Raw genomic sequence first — 20,394 nt, forward strand, 5'->3', positions numbered from 1 at the left:
AAGGGAGTTACTTATCCCAGCAGGGATGGATCCACCTGCAGGGGTGACGAGGGTCCCTAATATATAGTAAAGTTTTTTTTTAATATAATTAAAACACATTATTGTTTTCGGATAGTAGCTGGCGACACTATGTATGTATGTATATGTATCTGTATCTGTGAAATGTGTTGAGTCTATAGGACGTCGTCCCTTGTGTGGGAAGTTGGTTTAGCCGGGGGCGGGGCTATCAGTATAAAAAGCCTAGTCAGGTGTATGGGGGAGATCCCTCCTTGTTCATGATGTGACTTGCTATCTTCAACCACCTGTGCCTGCTAAAGAGGACTGCGGTTAGCTGCCGGTAACTGTTTGTATTATTGAAGAATAATGCTTTGAGTCGATCATGTTAGAAGTATACTCTGGTGCAAACTTAACAACCCTCATTGTGAAGTGTAACTTGTCTGAATCGTCTGCAAGTGTGAAGTGAGAGAATAAAACACAGTGCACAGTAATGCTGGAGTACCACTTTTAATACCATCCACCTCCATAATCCACACCCACCCTTGCAGTCTTGCTACCCGGTCGTGTGTAATTCCAGGGGTATTGCCATTGAGCGATACTAAACAGTCACACCACTTCTCCTTCACTCCTCCACTCTTCTTCTCCTTTACTCCTCCACTTGTTCTGCCCTGAGTGTGGGGTGCTCACTCTATTAGACTGGGTCTGAGTTTCCTCTTCAACTGACTCATCAGATGATTCTTCTGTGTCAACCAAGGATCAGCACCATCAAATGACCTGCAATGAAGAGTAAAATGTTCTAAAATTTGGCTTCTGTCACAAATAGCTTCCTTGGTGCTGTAAAAAGCACTTTAACTACCAATAAACTTGAATTGAGGATTCTTATGATTAGGTGTTTTTTTGTGAATACAGGCATGTGCAGGTCTAGATAGATAGATAGGTATGTCTTTATATTCTAACACACAAGCTTCTGAGCCTTGTGTATCTTTATCCTGTCATGCTATTTCGTCATCACTTTGAAGTGTTTTGCATTAATTCCAGTAACATGGCCCGTGTGTTCAAACATGTTTTTTAAAGTGACTCGTATTACTCAAGAGTCCAGGTATTCCTGGCAATCCAATTAAAGTGACAGCAAACTGACATCTGGTTATCTGGAATCTGGGAGAGAAGAGGTGAGAGGGGAGGTGGCTGAACCTCCACAATAACAGGGAGAGCATACAAAATGTCAACATATGTAACTCTATGGCACAATAGAGTTCCCGTCTCTCTCTGAGACCTGAGGAACACAGAGTCTCGTCCAACACGCACACGGAGAAGCACCGAGTGAGAGAGAATCACTATTGGGGAGTATTATGGGCTTTTCTTCTGTCCTTGTGCCCCTGGTCTTGTTTGTGGTCCATGTGTCTGCGGTGGACGAGGAGCCAGTACTCCCCTTCTCTGAGTACCTGGATCAAGGCAGCACCATCATGCTAAGATGGGGCTTTGACACCCTGAAGGATACGATCGTCTTTGAAGTGAGGGCGAACACCACCGGCTGGGTTGGATTTGGGTTCAGCCCTAACGGTGGCATGAATGGAGCAGACATGGTTATTGGAGGAGTGGACACCAACGGCTTTTATTTTACGGTAAATAATTCATATGTGCAGAGGCAATGCAACTGACTCTTAAATGTTTAATAACTATATTATTAACCTGGGGTTTAATTCTAATATATATTATTCATTAACTGATTTGAATTGTTTATCTACAATGAAAGAGAGGCTGCATCTCCTCGCAGTATAAGGGTCATAAACAGTATTAGCAATATCTATTAGTATATGATTGTTATGAGATAGTAAGACATTTAGGAAGACTGTGTCACCATATCAAACAAGCATTTGCCATATATCTGTATTTCTTGTGCGATAGACCTGTAGAGTCAAGTTGCAGCTCTAGATGTGACCCTTGCAGCCCCATACAGACGTTCATATATCCAGCCTCGCCCGATGAAGACACGAGAACCCTGCTAATGAACGTCCTGTGCTTCGTTAAGGACAGGCACGGTGTGGGCAACTCCCTGCCCCCTCTGGACCTGCAGCAGGACTATAAACTTCTCGCTCTGACCGAGTCAGACGGGCAAACAGTGATGAAGTTGCAGCGCTCCATCAGGTCCTGCGATGAAGATGACCTCCCCATCACCGTGAGCGAACCATGAAACGTTTGATTCATCACTTTCTGCCGCCTTCACGGCACTGGCAAAGACAGCAATTACTGTGTTAGGGTAAAGCCAGGAACCAGTAAGCACCATTGCAGTCCACAGGTGTCACATCCCGTGTGTGTAACGTGTCCTGCAGAGTGGCCCCAGACAGCAGTGAGCACGGACGTAATTTGGGGGGGGGGGGACGGGGGGGACATGTCCCCCCCACTTTTTCAAAAGCCGGTTTTGGTCCCCCCCAGTTTTTACGGTTAAAACCAAATATTTAAATAGCGACGAATGCATGTCCCCCCCACTTTTGAAATCAAAATTACGTCCATGGCAGTGAGGCATGTGGGGTCTCCCAGTATCTCCGCAGGACATTTCAGCAGGGTACAGTGTCTCTTCAGGACATCTCAGCGGGCAGGGCTGGCCCTTCCATTAGGCAATATAGGCAAATGATAGGGGCGCTGTCAAACCAGGGGAGCGCTTGCGTGCATGCGTTTTTTGGGGGTTTTTTTTGTGTTTGTTTTTTTTTTTTTTTACAAATGAACAATTAATAAATGTGAAAACAAGGAAAGTCCACATAACCATAATTTCATTGTGTAATAATAGTCAAGTTAATAATTATAATAACACGACACCTATCACCCGCGCGCCAACCCGCAAGCCCCGTCACGAGCAGACCATGAGTCAGCTGCCCTCTAGTGGCTGGCTGCAGTACAAATTTTAACCCCGCCCATTCCTATGTAAGTGAACGGGCTGGATGAGAAACTTTGAATTTTTATTACACGTAAAATAAGTTTTTTGAGCAATTATATTTTGTCAATTCTATAACATCCCATTGCGTTAGTATCTCTCCCAGTGTTTTTCTCTACGATAATTTTTTTATAGAAGTTATTAAGTGTTATTTAAAGGTATTTATTGCTTTTGTTATATAGTAATATTTAAGTCATTTGCTTTTTGATTTTTTTAATAGTGATACAATCAACCTGATGATTGATGATGCAGGGGGCACTAACCAAAATCTCGCCTAGGACACCACATTGGTCAGGGCCGGCTCTTGTCAGCGGGGTACTGCAGTGTAATGCTTGTACTCATTAGCCAACATCCTTTTAGTTTTTAGAACCATTGGATTCATGCTTTTGAGTATTAAATGCAAATTTGAGGTGAAAATAAAACCAGTATTATACAGTATTGTATCTTTAGTCAATAATTAATAATTGATTAATCAATAATCAAACTATTGATTGCACTCACGCCATCTACTAACAGGAGCTCCTAAGTGCAATTCTTCTGTGTTTCTCTCTCTGTGCTTGATGTAAGAGCTTCTCCAACACCACCTCTCACCAGGCCAAAGGGTGGAGCTACACACCAGTTCAGTGGTTGTGCTGCGAGGGTTAACTGACTGAGGAGCTCAAAATGTTGGGACCAAATTGTATTTTTTTGTAAATGTGGCTTGACTTAAGCACCATCTGAGACTGTACTAAGTCATATCTCTCCTGATTTCTCCTAAGGAAATGCCAATAAAGCTGATCTACGCATACGGCCAGAGCGATGACATTAGTTACCACAGAAGACAGAGGGGCACAAAGGAAGTGAACCTACTGAAATACATGCCTCAAGCCAAGATCTCAGACAGCAAATACTTTGACCTGACTATGACCAATGTAAGGCTGGTCTGTTCTGTTTACCACTACTGTCGGTTCTGTTAGCCCCTTACTACGTGGTCTCTGGTAATACCTCTCTGGAGTCTGAACCTACTCTCCCTACTTTTTAGAAAAAATTATTTAGTACTTACAACAACCAGCCATGCCCAGTTTGTGTAAGTGATATGATGAAAAGAGTAGACGTTGACTAACAAATTGGCAAGACGAGTAGAAATAGCTGTATATTTTTAAACACATTCAAACTCCATCTTACGACATAACTTTTGTCTGTACTAATGTTGGAGAGGACTGAGTTTGAGATGCGAATCCTTCACACACAGTTTACTTGCAGTTTCCAACAAGCAAATCTGCACTTCCGTTATTTACTTTCAAGTGATGCCACTCACACGGTTTCACGTCTCTTCACAAGTGTGTTAGCCTGCACTGTTTGCTGCAATTGGTTTCAAATGCTTAGGAATCAGGTACAGCTACCTGATACTGAGAAACTCAGGAGAAAATAGAGCATTTGAAAGGACGCCACTCGAACAACTGAGGAGCTGTTCTAACATAACACAAGAGAAACAAAAAGAGCTTTCGGAGCTACTTAAGAGGAGCAAAGCTTTTACAAGCTTAGACACCCAGGAAATCAGAAGCCGTTTAGCATGCGTAGCATTTTATAATGCAAGTCTTATACAATAAAACATTGATACAAATAAATACTAATATAGTAAAAGAATTGAAGAACGTAAAACACATTGCACAACCATAAAGATCTACAGGTGGAGGACCTTAAAGGCTTCCAATCCCTACCATAACCTGAACCTGTGTGGGGTCACTTTTACAAGCAAAACATCAAAACAACAAAAGTCAAAACAATTTACCATGAGACCACTTTTTATGGAGCAAATATTCTGTTTTATAAAATAAAGAGCTTTATTTTATTCTAAGATTAAGACGTAATACTGAAAGGATGTGGCCATGCTAAAAGACCAGTAACCAGCACCATAGTTGCAAAATGTGTTAAAAACAACTTCTCTTTTAATCTTCCTCTGCAGTTTTCTGTACCTGCCAAATCCACTCACTACCACTGCAAGATAATGAGACTCCCTGAATTTGATCAGAAATACCACATCTATCGTGTAAGTATCTTTGCATTTTCAACAGGCCTCAAATTGATTAGTTGTTTAATTAGTCGTAATGATTACAAATGTGTGATCACTTGCTATTTCCAGGTGGAACCGCTGTTAGACAATCCAGATCTAGTGCATCACATGCTGCTGTATCAGTGTCCGCCGACCGTGGCAACACCGTACGAGCACACCTGCTACACGGTGGAGAACATAACTAAGTGCAACCACGCCATGGCTGCTTGGGGGGTGGGAGGAGGGGTGAGCACCATGCATCTTCATCATCTTCACCTTCATTTTTCTCAAGCCGGCCTTCACTTTTGCTCTGTCGCTGGTGCCATCGCACCTGAACCGAGTAATCAAGAGCTTTGAATAAAGTTGTGGATGGGCTGAGGGTCCCCAAGGATCTGGGATCCCTGTTCTAGCTTTGTGTTTGTAACGTTCTCAGGCCTTTGAACTTCCAGAAGTGGCTGGCATTCCTATAGGTGGAGATGGTGGGAAACATTTGTATAGGCTTGAGTTGCACTACAACAACGTGAATGAGACTTCAGGTAATTTAAGCCCTTAACCAAAACAAAAGCTGTTTAATCCCATGTAGGGTGTGCGTATTGTATTACTATAACATTGACTATGGTATAATAGCATTAAAATAGGCTTGTCAATGGCTCGTCTTTTTCTCCCGTCTGTGCAGGAGTCATAGACAACTCAGGCTTCCGGTTCTATTACACGGCTCAGCTGCGTCAACACGACGCCGCTGTGTTGCAGACAGGTCTAGTAGTGGATCCTCGGTACGCCATTCCACCCAAGGCGCCTGGCTTCCTCTCATATGGTCTGTGTGACACCACCTCTATTCCACAGGTACAACAGGCGCTTCGTTCATTTTCTAACCAATCGCTTGGGTCCAAACTCCAATTACGCTCTTTGTGTGTGACTCAGATCAGTATGAAATGGGTAAAACTGGGTCTGTAGGCGTCTAGGAGCAAACTGACAAATCTGGTACATTTCTGCTTGAACCTAAAATGCTTTGTGGCGCCGTGCGACTCTGTGTGGTGTGCCCTGTGCTCTTCAGGTACTCTCTGAGCCCACACACGACCTGCAGGTGTTCTCAGTCATGCTGCACACACACCTGGCTGGAAGGAAGATGAGAGTTGGTCACTTCAGGTAGAAGAAACAATAAAAAAGGATCATGTTCAGTTATAACAGAGATTAGATGAGGACTATGGCATTGTTCTGACCCCAATCCCCAACCCTGAAGTACCTTGAGAGGTGGTGAGAGGTGGAGGATAGATCAGTGTAGGAGAGGTGGAGGAGAGATCAGTGTAGGAGAGGTGGAGGAGAGATCAGTGTAGGAGAGGTGGAGGAGAGATCTGTGTAGGAGAGGTGGAGGAGAGGTCAGTGTAGGAGAGATCAGTGTAGGAGAGGTGGAGGAGAGATCAGTGTAGGAGAGGTTGAGGAGAGATCAGTGTAGGAGAGGTGGAGGAGAGATCAGTGTATGAGAGATCAGTGTAGGAGATGTGGAGGAGAGATCAGTGTAGGAGAGATCAGTGTAGGAGAGGTGGAGGAGAGATCAGTGTAGGGGAGATCAGTGTAGGAGAGGTGGAGGAGAGATCAGTGTAGGAGAGATCAGTGTGGGAGATGTGGAGGAGAGATCAGTGTAGGAGAGGTGGAGGAGAGATCAGTGGAGGAGAGGTGGAGGATCTTTATGATGGTGTAAATGGAGTAACTTGTGGGGAAATAAACAACATGAAAGAGGACATGACAAATGACACAAGACCATCCAATGGCCAAATGTGCAGAGAGTTTTGCATCATTTGTGTCCCATTGTTGCCCTTTTTTGATCTTGTGTTGTTTAGGGATGGGGAGCAGATTGATTTCTTAATTACGAATGAGCACTACGATTTTGAATATCAGCAAGCTGCAAACCTGGGGGAAACTAAGACAGTTAAGATGGTAAGTGTCAACTTAACGGAATATTATCACTGTGGATGCTTCAGTTTCAAACCTGCAAATTCAAACTTAACCTGTATAAAAGTTATTCATAGCCTCTTAACTTCAGCATTTGTCACTGGATCTTAATGATCAAATGAAAAACTAAATTTGTTAAGGACTGCAAATTGTCAAAATGTAATCTTTTTTAAACTAACAATTTCCCCTGTCAGGGTGACAAACTCCTGGTGGAATGCACATATAACACCAGTAATCGATCAAGACTTACTCGGGTTTGTAAACTCACACAAATTCTTTCTTGAAAGTCAATGTTAACAAATATAAAATGGATAGAAGACATGATTAAGCAATTGAAACAGTTTTGTCAAAAATATTAACAGAAACTTTCTCATCAGTTTAAGATTCAGATGCTCATAAATGTTATTCTTAATTTTGCCAACAGATGGGGCTGTCCACTACTGATGAGATGTGCATGGCCTTTCTCTACTACTACCCAGCTATGAATATCAGTCACTGCATTAGTTTCCCGGACCTGCAAGCATTATCTACCAAGATGGGAGTAAATAATGAAAAGTAACACAGTGAACATTCCTAACTCACACTCATGTCTGTTTCACTGTAAAGAGCTCTACTGATGGTCCTCTCTCCACTTTGCAGAGAATGGTTGAGATTGATGTCTACAAAGACCTGGAATGAAATGTCAGTCAACGACTATCAGGAAACACTAAAGAGGATTCAGCAGTATGCCATAGTTGTTACCGCGTCGGTAAGTTTGCGGTCATTTTCTCTACTGCCTTGCCGCCAAATCCTACAAGTAGAATTTGAACACATTAGCAGTGACCTGTCAGTTAGGGGTGGGTTTCACCACTGATTTCCCATTTCGATTCGATTTCGATTCACAAGGTCCCGATTCAATTCGATTTTCGATTCGATCCGATTTAATATCGATTCTTGTAGGGACATTTCAGTTACAATAAAAAGTGTAGTTTGAATGTGAAATGTTGTAATGATACAAGGAACACTCAAACTTTATTAAAATGTATTAAGATATTAGTGTTTATACTGTGAACAACAGTTACATTCTTTTTTTAATATCAATTAATGCACACTCTTCCGCATAGCTCCTTTACCAGAAAAGGCATTGAAAGCGGTTTTGAACAGCCTTTTAAAGTGCAAATTAAGTTTTTTCTTTTTTTTTTACATGTAACAAAGACATTTATGAACATAGTTCTGAATATTGTAAACATTAAGGTCCAAAAGATTAAGATTTATTCATGACTGCTTTTTGACATCTTGGAGATTGTCTAATTTTTCTGCAAGAAAAGGAGCTGATCAACATGTTGAGGAGTGAGACAGCTCCTTTGTGCAGTAACAATATCGCCAACTGTTGAGAAAACTTCACAGCTTTATACTTGACGCGTCACAACCGGTGTGAGTGTCCGCGCGGCGAAAACGACGTATTCGCGGTGGCTCCGCTCGTGCACTGTCGCTTCACAAGCTCGTGCACCTCTCGAATTTTGTAACTTTGCGCGTGCCGCGCTTCAGTGCAATGAACAAAGTTTGCAGGGTTCATACACCTTTAAAAGGTGGAATTAAAGCACTTCGGTTATTTATTGGCACGGGGAGAACTTGTAGATAGTTTAATCGCAAATGCCTTCTCTAGTGGAGTTTGTTTGGGTTCTGAATATCAGGATGGTGTCGCGTTAAATGATTTCTCAGATTTGTGGTATTCCCACAATATTTCACCTCCATGTTGCACAGTTTACACACGGCTGTGCTTTTATCCAACTCTTCCATACCATCATTTGGATTTCTGAATCCAAAATGTAACCATACATCTGCAGGGTTGCCAACTTCTCAAGATCGCTTGGAGTGAGATTTGAACCTGGAGGGGTGGTGGTGTAAAATGGACACAAATTAAGTATTATATCGTGATCGATCGCTCGTCAGTGGTTGGCGCCAGAGCGAACTAGTAACTCATTGAATCATAGATGTGGATCAGAGGTACATTTTTTTTACTCTTGCTGCAGCCATGCTTAACTGATCACCCCAGCCAAGTGGCGGAAAAAAAGATGATCTCGCGAGATAAAATGCGAGACTTAAAACGGTACGCATATGCGGGGAAAATTGGCTAATTCTAAAGATCGATCTCAGGTGTCATAAATCGATATCGAACCATTCAAATGAAGATCGATTTGAATCGAAAGATCGATATTTTAAAACACACCCCTACTGTCAGTAGTGTTCAGTCACAGTACCTAGAGCTGAGGAAGGATCTTAAAGACAAACACCACAGCATGAGGGGGAAATTCTCTGCCATTTAAACTTTAATGGGTAACTCAGTGTCACTGAATTTTGGGTAAAACATTGGTGTGAATGACTCTGAACTGATGAAGAAGCTGCGTGTGGCAAACATTCAATTAGGCTATATTACAAGTCAGACCTGGATGACTATAGCTCTTCTTAAATCCAGCTAGTGCACAAACTTAGGATGCATTTTACGTTTAGGGTGCCATTCTGTGGCCTTCTAACTAACCACCAGGCTGAAGTCCTATGCAGAGGAAAATAACGACAATGCATTTAGTGTTCATTTAATCTCCTTTCAAGGAACATTTCCAGAATGCCTGTCTACAATGTACAATGCGAACATTTGCTACGATCTGCGTTACTAATAATATCCTTGTGAGACTGTAACATGCATAATCTAATTTACATTTGACATGTTTCCACGCCTTAAGGACAACGCGTCCTACAGCACACGGACTATACCTGAGCTCAAAACCACTCCGCCTGTCACGTGTGAAGGGAACCGTTCGGAGGTGATGAGGCTGGCCGTGAGTTTATGGCTGTTCGTCGTCCTGACAGCCGCATCCGCACTTACATAGGCCACCCGTGGAGACAGGACCTTCCGGGGGTGCTACAAAGAAATTCAAATGCCAAAGGAAGTGTTGCACTCGCTGTTTTGCTCATTTTGCCTAATGAAGTGAATGACTGGATACAAAGTAATTATTTCTGTAAGCAGCTGATCAGCTGATGGGCTTGGATATCTTTCTGATTTGCTTAGAATATTCTAAACGAACGTTGTATCATAGATTAACGTCTCAAAAAATCCGCGTTAATGTTCAGTTACTTCATTTCTCAGTTACTCGCAAGTCTGAGTCTTTAGTTGCAAGCTTTGTTTTATATTCATGTTCTGTTTTTCCTCTCTATCCTGTATGGATACCTCTGTAAATAAAAATGATAAACGACAATAAAAGTTCTCTTATTGACAGGGCAATTATATATATATATATATATATATATATATATATATATATATATATATATATATATATATATATATATATATATATATATATATATATATATATGGGGGGTTGACGTATTTGGCAAAAAAAAAGTTAAAAAAAAAAAATCTCAAATGTAAGTCATGGAAATCACTGGGTTATATTCTATCAACTCTTATATTTCCAAATATATATGTGTCTTGTAAATTTTTCCTTGAATTTTACATTTATTCTCTAGTTTACTGTCTTAGTAACTAAATTTGTCATATGGTGTGACATGAATGTTATTGTGAATTAAATTAAAAAGGGATATAATGTAATAATGTAAGTCAATTATCCTGATTCTTTATCATTACTATTTAAAAGTATACCATTTCTCATGTGCAAATATGTTACCTTTTGTATTAATTTGCTTCATCAACACTCATAAGAAGACTTTTACTCATAATCTTTCAGTATACTTCAAATTAATTTGTGAGTATCTTGTTATAAAAGTACCAAAATTCATGTAACTATTGCTGACACTATTCCCCATCAGCCACATTGTTGAGTTTATGATTATCAAAAAGCCTTATTTTTTTTCAAAATTCTGAATGTCACACCAAATTACATGGTGTCACGCCATATGATAAATCATGCCACATGTCACGCTACGGTCCCCGAACCCTTCCTTTGGGGCGTGTGTTAATGTTGTCTGCGTCTAGTCGTCTGCGTCTGTGTACCTCCGTGGGTGTGGGTGCGTCTTGTCATTATCCGTCTCACCTGTGGCTCGTCTCGTCATCACGTGGGGTTGATGTGGTCTGTCTATTTAATGTGCGTTCGCGCAGTGTCTTGTGCTCGTCGTTGTCTATGTTACACGTTGCTGTGTTAAATATATGTTCTTCGTGCGCTAGATTGCGCAACTCTCTGTGTAAATAAAAAGTGACGTCTGTGAGAATAAGGACTCTGTGTCTCGTCCGTCTGCCGCCGCCCAGCGTCACAGAACGACGAGTCGTCAGAGACACAACAAGCCATGCCAGGCTACACCACCCGGCCAAAGAAGGGCAAGAAGCCCAGCAAGCGCCGCCATGCCTCTGCTCCTGCCCCACACCGCGCGGCCACCGTAACTCCCGAACTGATGGAGCAGGACCCGTTATGCAGCATCATGCTGCTTCGGTCTCGGGAGGCCAAGACGGTGGAAATGGCGGAGTATTTCCGCCAGACCGCGGTGCGGATGTGGAAGGAGCGACACCCCTGTCCCACCAGAGACCTCTCGCCCCTGAGGGTAGGCTCCCTCGAACTCTGCTCCACAGAGAAGACTCCTGAGAGCGAGTTCGAGGGGGAGGAATCGGAGAGCGAGGAGGAAGAGGATCAGGCTCCCTCGGTTTGTTCCGCCTCCACCGTGGACTACGGTGAGGAGGAGGACTACCCTCCATCCGTTTGCTACGCCCCCACGGTGGACTATGGTGGGGGAGAGGGGAACGAGGAGGACTACCCTCCATCCGAGTGCTCCGCACCTGCCGTGGGCTACGGTGAGGAAGAGGAGGAGGAAGACTACGATTACCCTCCGTCCGAGTGCTCCGCACCTGCCGTGGTCTATGGGGAGGAAGAGGAGGAGGAAGACGACGAATACCCTCCGTCAGACTGCTCCGCACCAGCCGTGGGCTACGACGAGGAGGTGGAGGAGTTCGAGTCGGAGGAGGAAGGCAGTCCGCCTCCCTCTGAGTGTTCCGCTGGGACTGTAAAGGGGAGGTGGACACCAGAGACGGTCCCATCCTCCGATCGTTCCGGAGGAGAGAGGATGGACTGCTCCCGGGGTGGCAGCCCGGAGCAGTCCATGGAGTGGGACCAAGGAGAAGAGGAGGAGGAGATGGAGACCGCAGGGGATCTCCCAGGCGGTCCGCTCGGGGCGTCCGCCGGTCGCGCAGCGCCCGGCACGTCCGCCGGTCGCGCTGCACCCAGCGGAGGATCCGCAGCAAAGACCGGAGGAGGACCGTCCGCTGCAGCACCGGCAGCTCCCGATCTCTCTCCCCTTGTCGCTCTACTCCTGGCGCGTAGTCTGGCGCCTGTTTCATGTTTGTGTATGCCAGTGTTCGTAAGTCTTCCCATTTGTGTGCCTAACCCGTTTTTCCCTTTCGTTCCACTATGTGTAAGTGTACCTGTGTGTGTGTGTTTGTGAATGTCCCGTTAAATGTGTCTAACGTGTTTTCCCCCGTCTTCCCAGGGAGGGTGTTCTAGACTGTGCGTGGCGGACTCTCCGCCGAGGGCGGTCATCTCCCAGACGCAGGACTGGGCGCTTCAGATCCGCCCATCGACGTGGGTTCGGGGCACTCAGTCCTGTTGGCACCCCGGGACGGGTAGTGCCCTTGGTGGGGGCGTCTGTCACGCTACGGTCCCCGAACCCTTCCTTTGGGGCGTGTGTTAATGTTGTCTGCGTCTAGTCGTCTGCGTCTGTGTACCTCCGTGGGTGTGGGTGCGTCTTGTCATTATCCGTCTCACCTGTGGCTCGTCTCGTCATCACGTGGGGTTGATGTGGTCTGTCTATTTAATGTGCGTTCGCGCAGTGTCTTGTGCTCGTCGTTGTCTGTTACACGTTGCTGTGTTAAATATATGTTCTTCGTGCGCTAAATTGCGCAACTCTCTGTGTAAATAAAGTGACGTCTGTGAGAATAAGGACTCTGTGTCTCGTCCGTCTGCCGCCGCCCAGCGTCACACCACACAGCAATCTGTATGCAAAAATCTGCATTTACCAAACAACCAAACTTTTGACAAGTGACTGAAATCATTTTTAGTTACAGCAAAATCACAATTGTTGAACAGTGAATTCTACTCAACGTAGTGAACAATGCTTATAAGGCATTAACTAATCCATTTACTGTATTCATTAGATGTTATACCTTTTATTCTAATCTGCTGAATATTGGTTACACGAATTCTAATAATCTTTGGTAAGTCATTGAACTTTTTAATATTTATTGCATAAATTAATTTAAGAATGAGAATAAGTAAAATGATCAAACAGCAAGCTGATATTGTATCATTAAAATCTGTTAAAAGTGTGCCATCTCTCGTCATCTAATGAAATCTGCCTCAAACTAAATAAATAAAGGGAAACATTTGAGTGACAAAATGATGTAGTTTACCATGGATTCAGCTTGAAAATGGGATAGCAGTGATTCACCAAATTGAGTTGGTGTAGATAATATATGATTATTATTCACATTTAATATCAAAATAAATTAAAAGTATAAAATATTCAACAAACTATTAACTATAAAAATGTATCAAGATCATTATTTATGTATTTATGCACAGTTCATATATAGTGTGACAAAATGATCATATGGTGTGACAAGAAAACCCTGTCACACCTTATGATAATGTGTCCCACCATATGAGGTTTCATGTACTTAGCATGACATTAAGCAATGTGCCTTTACGCTAACACCATAAAACCATGCTAACTACAATGTGACAATATAGTTTTAAAGGTAATACTGACTGAAAAGCAATTTAACTTGTGCATTTTTGTGTAATATGTGTCACACCAAAAGATATACTTGAGGATATACTTGATTTTTTTTTTTAAACATGAACTCTCTGAGGCTTTCTTCTATCTCCTGAAAGAAAGAGGACCCCCACTCCCCAAAGGTCTCCAAACAATTGCCCGTTTAAAAAAAAAGGAATATGGCGTCACACCATATGACATCCATTTTTGGGACAAAATGTTTTAGTTAAGGGTGGCTTCAAAATGTTATGCCTGAACTTTTAGTCAAGCAGATTTAAAAGTAGACATCTGGGTTATCAATATATTATTGAGTAAACAGAAAATTAATCAATTTTCTTGTTTTAATTCAAAATCTAACTTTGTGAAATGTGCTTGGGACAGTCACTCCATATGAGTTTTTTCTAGTTTGGCTTAAAATTGTGAAAAAAAGGAATGTTAATCCCATGAATGCTCTGTAAATCCATATAAAACAGCACTTTCTGAACAATATCACCACAGTTTTTTTTTTTACATATTTTTCTATAATTTAAGTATATTTGACACTTTGGACCAAAAAAAAGCCACGTCATGTCAACCACCCATATATAGTACAGTGGCGTGCACAGACATTTTGGGGGGGGGTAAGTGCTCAGGGGGGGCACTTCAGTATAAAAAAATTACAAACACATGTTGAATGCAATTTGACTTTTATTTGTAACATTCTCTAAACGTGAGTTTTCAATGGAAAAAAGTCACACCACCAACTGATAAAATCCATATCCAATATCAACTATATACAGTCATTGTTAAGTCCTTCAGTTAACTTCTGTTTACCCTCCACTGTCTGCAGGCCTTTTTGCATATATTTTGCAATTAGTAAATCAATATAGGCCTGTAATTAAGGCAGTAAAAAGACCAAAAAGTAGGAGGAGTTATAGGCTACTGAGTGTTGTCATTACATGAATACAGATGGGCATTTTTCACAGGTAATGGGGAACTTCCCGTTTCTTCTTTCACAAATGAATGTGTTAATTTATGTTGTCTAACAAAACCTATACAACAGAAAACGTTCAGCTTAACACATAGATTTGCAAACTCTACCTTAATTATTTGTATGTGGTCGTCCTCACGTTATCTATCATTGATTTGGGCTAGTGCGACTAGTTTATCAGGTGACCAGTCGGCTAAAAATGCTTAGTAGTTTGGTGCTGTATGAGACATTTTACTGCACAAGAACATGATATTTTGTTTTGCTACTGTTGATTTTGTTTTAGTTTGTTGTAAACACTCACAAAACTCCAGATTTCACAGGTGCGCTTTTACGTCCGTATCTGAGCTGCGTTCGTGAAACGGTTCCAGTTTTTTTATTCACGTGTTTCTCTACCATAGAGCCAGTTGCTCCCGATGCTTTGGGGACTAATCTTTTATTTTGAAGTCGTCCTGGAGGTGTAGGCAGGAGACGAGAGCATGGCGCACGCTTCCGCACCACCACCCAACTTCTCTTGGGTAGAACCTCAGAACCTGGCTGGGTTAGCATGGCCCTCTGAGATACACAACTACCGTTTCCTAATCGATCACGGAATTAAGCATCTGGTGTGTTTATGCGAGTCTAAACCCCCACACTGTGACAGCGTCCCAGAACTGACGGTACATCACCTCAGCATAGTGGACTTCTCACCACCGAGTTCGGCTCAAATCCAGAGATTTTTATCCATCGTTGAAGACGCCAATTCTAAAGGGCAGGTGAGAATTGAGTTATACGGTTAAAAAGGACTATAAGATGTAAAGTGTTCTTCAGCAATGTACCCTACAGATGTCCAAGATACTGGACATTAAACAACTTAATGCGAACATGAAAAAATAATAAATCCGACGTTGGTTGCCTCCATTGTCTCGTGGTTAAACCCTTTCTCCTTAGGGTGTTGGAGTTCACTGTATGCACGGACATGGCAGGACTGGGACCATGCTTGCCTGCTACCTGGTGAAGATGAGGAACATGACCGGACAGGAGGCAGTGAAGAAGATCCGAGAGCTACGTCCAGGGTCCATTGAGACTGAAGAGCAGGAGAACGCAGTGCTGGAGTTTCAGCAGGACCTTCACGAGAAGAAGCGCTGGGACTGCGCCAATGCCGAGACGCACTAGCCGAAGATGTTAGTGACAACGGTGCATTTTTTAAAAATACAAATAAACAATCTATAGTTTATCGCAGTGTCTTATATATGTATTTAAAAAAATAACGATCACGGGCTGCTTCACTAACAATCCTGGACGTTTTATGGCAAGGTTGTAAATGACTGAACTGTAGTCTGAGATCTTGTACTGTGCTCGGGGGAGGGGGTGACTTCAGGTTGACACCCTGCATTAAGGTATTAAAGATGACAATACAAAACAAATACTGTGTTATGTAATAGAATTTCATACACCCATGTAAGGGTGTGTGTGTATAACAAGGGCTGCTGTGTCTATTCAGAGGGCATCCTACATGACATCCATCAGTTCAGCCGTATCCATGAATGAACTCATGCATGTTTCTCACAGGGAGCAGAGCACCATGTAGGGGTTTATTGTTACAACCGTGGACACATGGCTTTTACATTTTCACTTATTTTTGTAACCATTTAGTGACGAGCAGGTTTTCCTGACAACACAAACGTCAAAATATTTTATACTTGGGAAAACACTGATAAGTAACACATACATACCAACATACCATACCAACGTACACACCAACTTGAATCTGATTAGATATGAAGTTGGTATAAATGTTCTATAAAATCCCAAAGGAGGGACTTCAAAGTCAAGTTTCTAATTAAAAACAAGTCACTTTTTGGCCAGATGACATGGATACAGTTTCCGTCCTTGTGACTCTTGTACCACTCAAGTCTTCATTAAAAGCTTGTTTTCAAATGAACCCTAGACCCACACCTAGGTATCTTCAGGACAGAATGACTAAAATAAGCATCATTAATTTTGGATAATGGTGACTGCCTGTGAAGGCAACTCTGTATGAAAATAGCTTTAATGTATTTGATGAGTGGGCAAAGAAAAACAACTTTACAAAATATGTATTTTTTGGAAAATCTGCATTTAATTCATGATTTACAAAAGCCTAACATGTAACAACCATTAAAATGAATCAAATAAATTCTTTAATCTAAAATGGAAAACATGACTGTGTATACATCAGTTTGTAAAGCAGGAAAAAAGGATATTGACACTATAGCCTTATGCATCGTTGAAATTTACAAAGTGTGAATCCTGAAAAAATATTTACACAAACACCAGCAAGTCAAGACTGTCAATGGAGATACAACCACATCTTCAATGCAAAGATAGTCTCCAATACTGTAGTCAAGGGACGTCTGAACTCCCTACAGGTCTGAGGGCTCTTCTCAAAGGAAAAAAATTAGACAACACATTTTCTTGATGTGTCTGATTTCCACCAATTTCCAAAACAAACAGTCCAGACTTTTATAAATAGAAAAGAATGTATGTAACTCATATAAGGTTATGCCAAATAAATACCTGCAAGGCAAAAGCAAGGCTTGTGTGTCTTTCGTTTTACCTGTTCACTGAATCACCTCTCTGATCTAACATGCTACGTTCAAGCTGCTGGTTACTGTGTCAGCTGGTCAGTGTGTTGCTCAACTATGCATCCATTCAGTTTAACCTCCAAATAATAATAATAATAATAATAATAATAATAATAATAATAACAACAATAATAATAAACCTCAAAGAGGGAAAATAGAAAACTCTACATATAAAATCGAAACCTTTTCTTCCCTTGGAATGATAAACTTGCTAACAGTCAAAATTAACATCACCTTCTGAGTTTGAAAGCCAAAGGAAGACCGTCATTTCCAAACCATGCTAACAAGGCTATGTGCACTCTCTCCAATCAGAAAACCACATTTAAACAGACACACCAAAGGAGACCAAAGTCAGACAGTGTATGTGAACACGGAGGGAATGCCAGCGGGAGCACATCCACTTCCAGTCTGGCAGAACCACGACTTACAGATCAACAACATGCCGTCACCAATGGCTTCCCTCGTGTTTTCTATACTGGGAGACTTGGGATATCGGTCTGCTCTAATTCATCATTTAATTTCACAAGGAGAGGGGAGAAAGCATGTGGAAGTATGGAGATAGAGCAGAAAATACCACCCTAAAATGTCCCACCTTACTGAGTGATATTAAAAAAATAATAATAAAATAAAATGTGAGGAGAAATGAGTCATCTTTCAGAATAGTGTTTCACAAACTAAATATGCATTTTCAAATTCATTAATATAATAAAAAAAATTAATTTTTTTACAGTGCTTTATTACAACGCATCTTTGATACCTTTTGAGGGGAAATCACGCAGTATTATCGTCCTTATTGTGACGATGCTTCTAAATTATACTTACTGGTCCAGTTTATTCCCTACAATTCAAGAGGAGCGTGGAGGTGTGTGGGAAGCTCTGGTGGGTCCAATCTGTGCAGTGCCGGGTCAGAACACGGTGCTGCTGATGCTCCAGACTCACTATTTAGTGTTCAGTTCATTCTCCAGCTCCATGAGTTTCCGGGAGGCTTTGACTTTGTTGGACACCTCCTTACCCTGGGAGAAGAGTCTCTGGCGTTCCCTGAACGTGAGGTTCTCGGGGGCTCCACCCATCGAATTCTCTTGGTCCTGACCACTGCAACAAGAGAAATCCTTTTGTTGACATGTGGCCCACGAGCACAAGCTCAAGGTCTCAGGGGCTTCCAGCCTCGGAGGTCTTTACGAGGCCTGAAGCTGGAGGGAGACACTCACCCTTTTGTCCATTTTTCTCGCGGGTCCTTGAAAACTTCTCCTGATCCTACAACTCCTGCTGTTGCGTTTCCAGTGTACGAGTTAAATCCTGTTTTATTTGTAGCAAATGGTGACAAACAGAATGCACAGTGAATTGCAGGGCAAATTGTTTTTTGAATGGCAACTCTGTCCCCTTTACTGCATTAGAAAAGCTGCTGGGTTCACACGGTAGTTTCAGCGAATCAGATTTCTCTGCTGCAGTACAACGATACTGCAGTAGTAACTATGCTGTGTACTGAACTGCATCTGAATACAAATGTATACTGAACTGCAACAGTATACACATTTTTGTTACATAAATGAACACAGTGCTAATAAAAACATCAACATGGTCTAGTCAACCGTGCAACCCAGCAACCTTTGGTAATGTTTCAATAAGTTGCCATTACCACAGACCAAAAATTGAGGAGCTGGCGTCCTCGGTTAGTTCCAAAGCACCTCGAAGCCCACCTGAGGCGGCGTGTGGACGAGCGGTCTAAGGTGGAGGTCACCTGCCAGTCTGTACCTAGGGATTACTGGTCTAGCGGTGTTCTAGAGCCCAGGGTACTCTCAGCCTCGTCTCTACTGGTATAGTGTTTTCTAGAGCCCTGGGTTCTTTCAGCCTTGTCTCTACTGGTATAGTGTTGTTCTAGAGCCCGGGGTTCTCTCAGCCTCGTCTCTACTGGTATAGTGTTATTCTAGAGCCCTGGGTTCTTTCAGCCTCGTCTCTACTGGTATAGTGTTATTCTAGAGCCCTGGGTTCTTTCAGCCTCGTCTCTACTGGTCTAGCGGTGTTCTAGAGCCCAGGGTTCTCTCAGCCTCGTCTCTACTGGTATAGTGTTATTCTAGAGCCCTGGGTCCTTTCAGCCTCGTCTCTACTGGTCTAGCGGTGTTCTAGAGCCCAGGGTTCTCTCAGCCTCGTCTCTACTGGTATAGTGTTATTCTAGAGCCCTGGGTTCTTTCAGCCTCGTCTCTACTGGTCTAGCGGTGTTCTAGAGCCCAGGGTTCTCTCAGCCTCGTCTCTACTGGTATAGTGTTTTCTAGAGCCCTGGGTTCTTTCAGTCTCGTCTCTACTGGTATAGCGTTGTTCTAGAGCCCAGGGTACTTTCAGCCTTGTCTCTACTGGTCTAGCGGTGTTCTAGAGCCCAGGGTTCTTTCAGCCTCGTCTCTACTGGTATAGTGTTTTCTAGAGCCCTGGGTTCTTTCAGCCTCGTCTCTACTGGTCTAGCGGTGTTCTAGAGCCCAGGGTACTTTCAGCCTCGTCTCTACTGGTCTAGCAGTGTTCTAGAGCCCAGGGTTCTCTCAGCCTCGTCTCTACTGGTCTAGCGATGTTCTAGAGCCCCGGCGTGGGAGACTCGACAGCTCTGGCGATTTGACCTCCACATCTGACCTGCCCGAGGCATCATCCAGAAGGCTCTCACGTGTGTCTGTGCGTCTGTCCATGAGGAAGTACGACTTTCCTCATACTAGCTGGGACTTCACTCAACACAGTGGTTGTGGTTGGTCCAACCCCAAACCAGACGCATGTTGAAGATTGATTTATTTTCAAAATGTTTTATGGATGATGAAATGAACTGGGAGGGGGAGTTCAGACACAACCACAGTGATGTGTGTGAACCAAATCAGCTCCTCCGCTGGCAGTGGACAAGTGTGTCTAGAGCCAAACGATGGCTATTCACAGAGAACTGGGCTTGGCCCCTTCAGAAAGACACTGCTCCAGTTAAGAGCTACAATGTAAAATGCTGCAACAAAGCATTGCAAACAGAAGTTCTCTTGTGACTTTCCATAAAGGGGAGAATATAACTAAAAACTCTGTCCAGCTCTTCAGCTCAGAGGTATTGTCACCACCAGCGGAGAGATGGACATCCACAGAGACAGGGTGGAGCCTTGGGAGCTGCAGGGGTCACCTGGAGCTCTCTCTCTCACACACA

The 20,394-nt window shown here is 42.9% G+C and overlaps 3 protein-coding genes across 3 annotated transcripts in view; 2 read left to right on the plus strand and 1 right to left on the minus strand.

Annotated features, from left to right (window-relative positions):
• Window positions 1-1,155: 1,155 nt before the first annotated feature.
• Window positions 1,156-10,156, plus strand: LOC143523379 (DBH-like monooxygenase protein 2 homolog). Its single transcript, XM_077017785.1, has 13 exons — window positions 1,156-1,619; window positions 2,027-2,173; window positions 3,685-3,837; window positions 4,872-4,955; window positions 5,049-5,204; window positions 5,392-5,494; window positions 5,635-5,801; window positions 6,013-6,104; window positions 6,797-6,893; window positions 7,103-7,162; window positions 7,333-7,463; window positions 7,548-7,656; window positions 9,629-10,156. Exons 1-13 carry the CDS (start codon window positions 1,347-1,349, stop codon window positions 9,773-9,775), a joined length of 1,719 nt encoding a protein of 572 aa, XP_076873900.1. The 5' UTR covers window positions 1,156-1,346; the 3' UTR covers window positions 9,776-10,156.
• Window positions 10,157-14,552: 4,396 nt separating this feature from the next.
• On the plus strand, window positions 14,553-17,032 carry dusp23a (dual specificity phosphatase 23a). The gene is made up of 3 exons (XM_077017786.1): window positions 14,553-14,629; window positions 15,033-15,386; window positions 15,562-17,032. The coding sequence occupies exons 2-3, from the start codon at window positions 15,111-15,113 to the stop codon at window positions 15,784-15,786; spliced, it is 501 nt and encodes a 166-aa protein (XP_076873901.1). The 5' UTR covers window positions 14,553-14,629; window positions 15,033-15,110; the 3' UTR covers window positions 15,787-17,032.
• The window catches only part of afdna (afadin, adherens junction formation factor a), a 69,914-nt gene continuing 66,230 nt past the window's right edge, over window positions 16,711-20,394 (minus strand). The window contains 2 exon segments of the mRNA XM_077016107.1: window positions 16,711-18,329; window positions 18,446-18,533. Of these exon segments, the coding sequence (XP_076872222.1) occupies window positions 18,176-18,329; window positions 18,446-18,533 (242 nt within the window). The 3' untranslated portion in view covers window positions 16,711-18,175.

This window comes from Brachyhypopomus gauderio, chromosome 9, assembly GCF_052324685.1.
Source record: "Brachyhypopomus gauderio isolate BG-103 chromosome 9, BGAUD_0.2, whole genome shotgun sequence".
Lineage (NCBI taxonomy): Eukaryota > Metazoa > Chordata > Actinopteri > Gymnotiformes > Hypopomidae > Brachyhypopomus > Brachyhypopomus gauderio.

Coding starts and splice junctions, on each gene's coding strand:
- LOC143523379 (XM_077017785.1), top strand. CDS start 1,347: ATGGGCTTTTCTTCTGTCCTTGTGCCCCTGGTCTTGTTTGTGGTCCAT. Junction 2,174..3,684: donor AAGATGACCTCCCCATCACC/GTGAGCGAACCA, acceptor ATTTCTCCTAAG/GAAATGCCAATAAAGCTGAT. Junction 6,105..6,796: donor ATGAGAGTTGGTCACTTCAG/GTAGAAGAAACA, acceptor TGTGTTGTTTAG/GGATGGGGAGCAGATTGATT.
- dusp23a (XM_077017786.1), top strand. CDS start 15,111: ATGGCGCACGCTTCCGCACCACCACCCAACTTCTCTTGGGTAGAACCT. Junction 15,387..15,561: donor ACGCCAATTCTAAAGGGCAG/GTGAGAATTGAG, acceptor CTTTCTCCTTAG/GGTGTTGGAGTTCACTGTAT.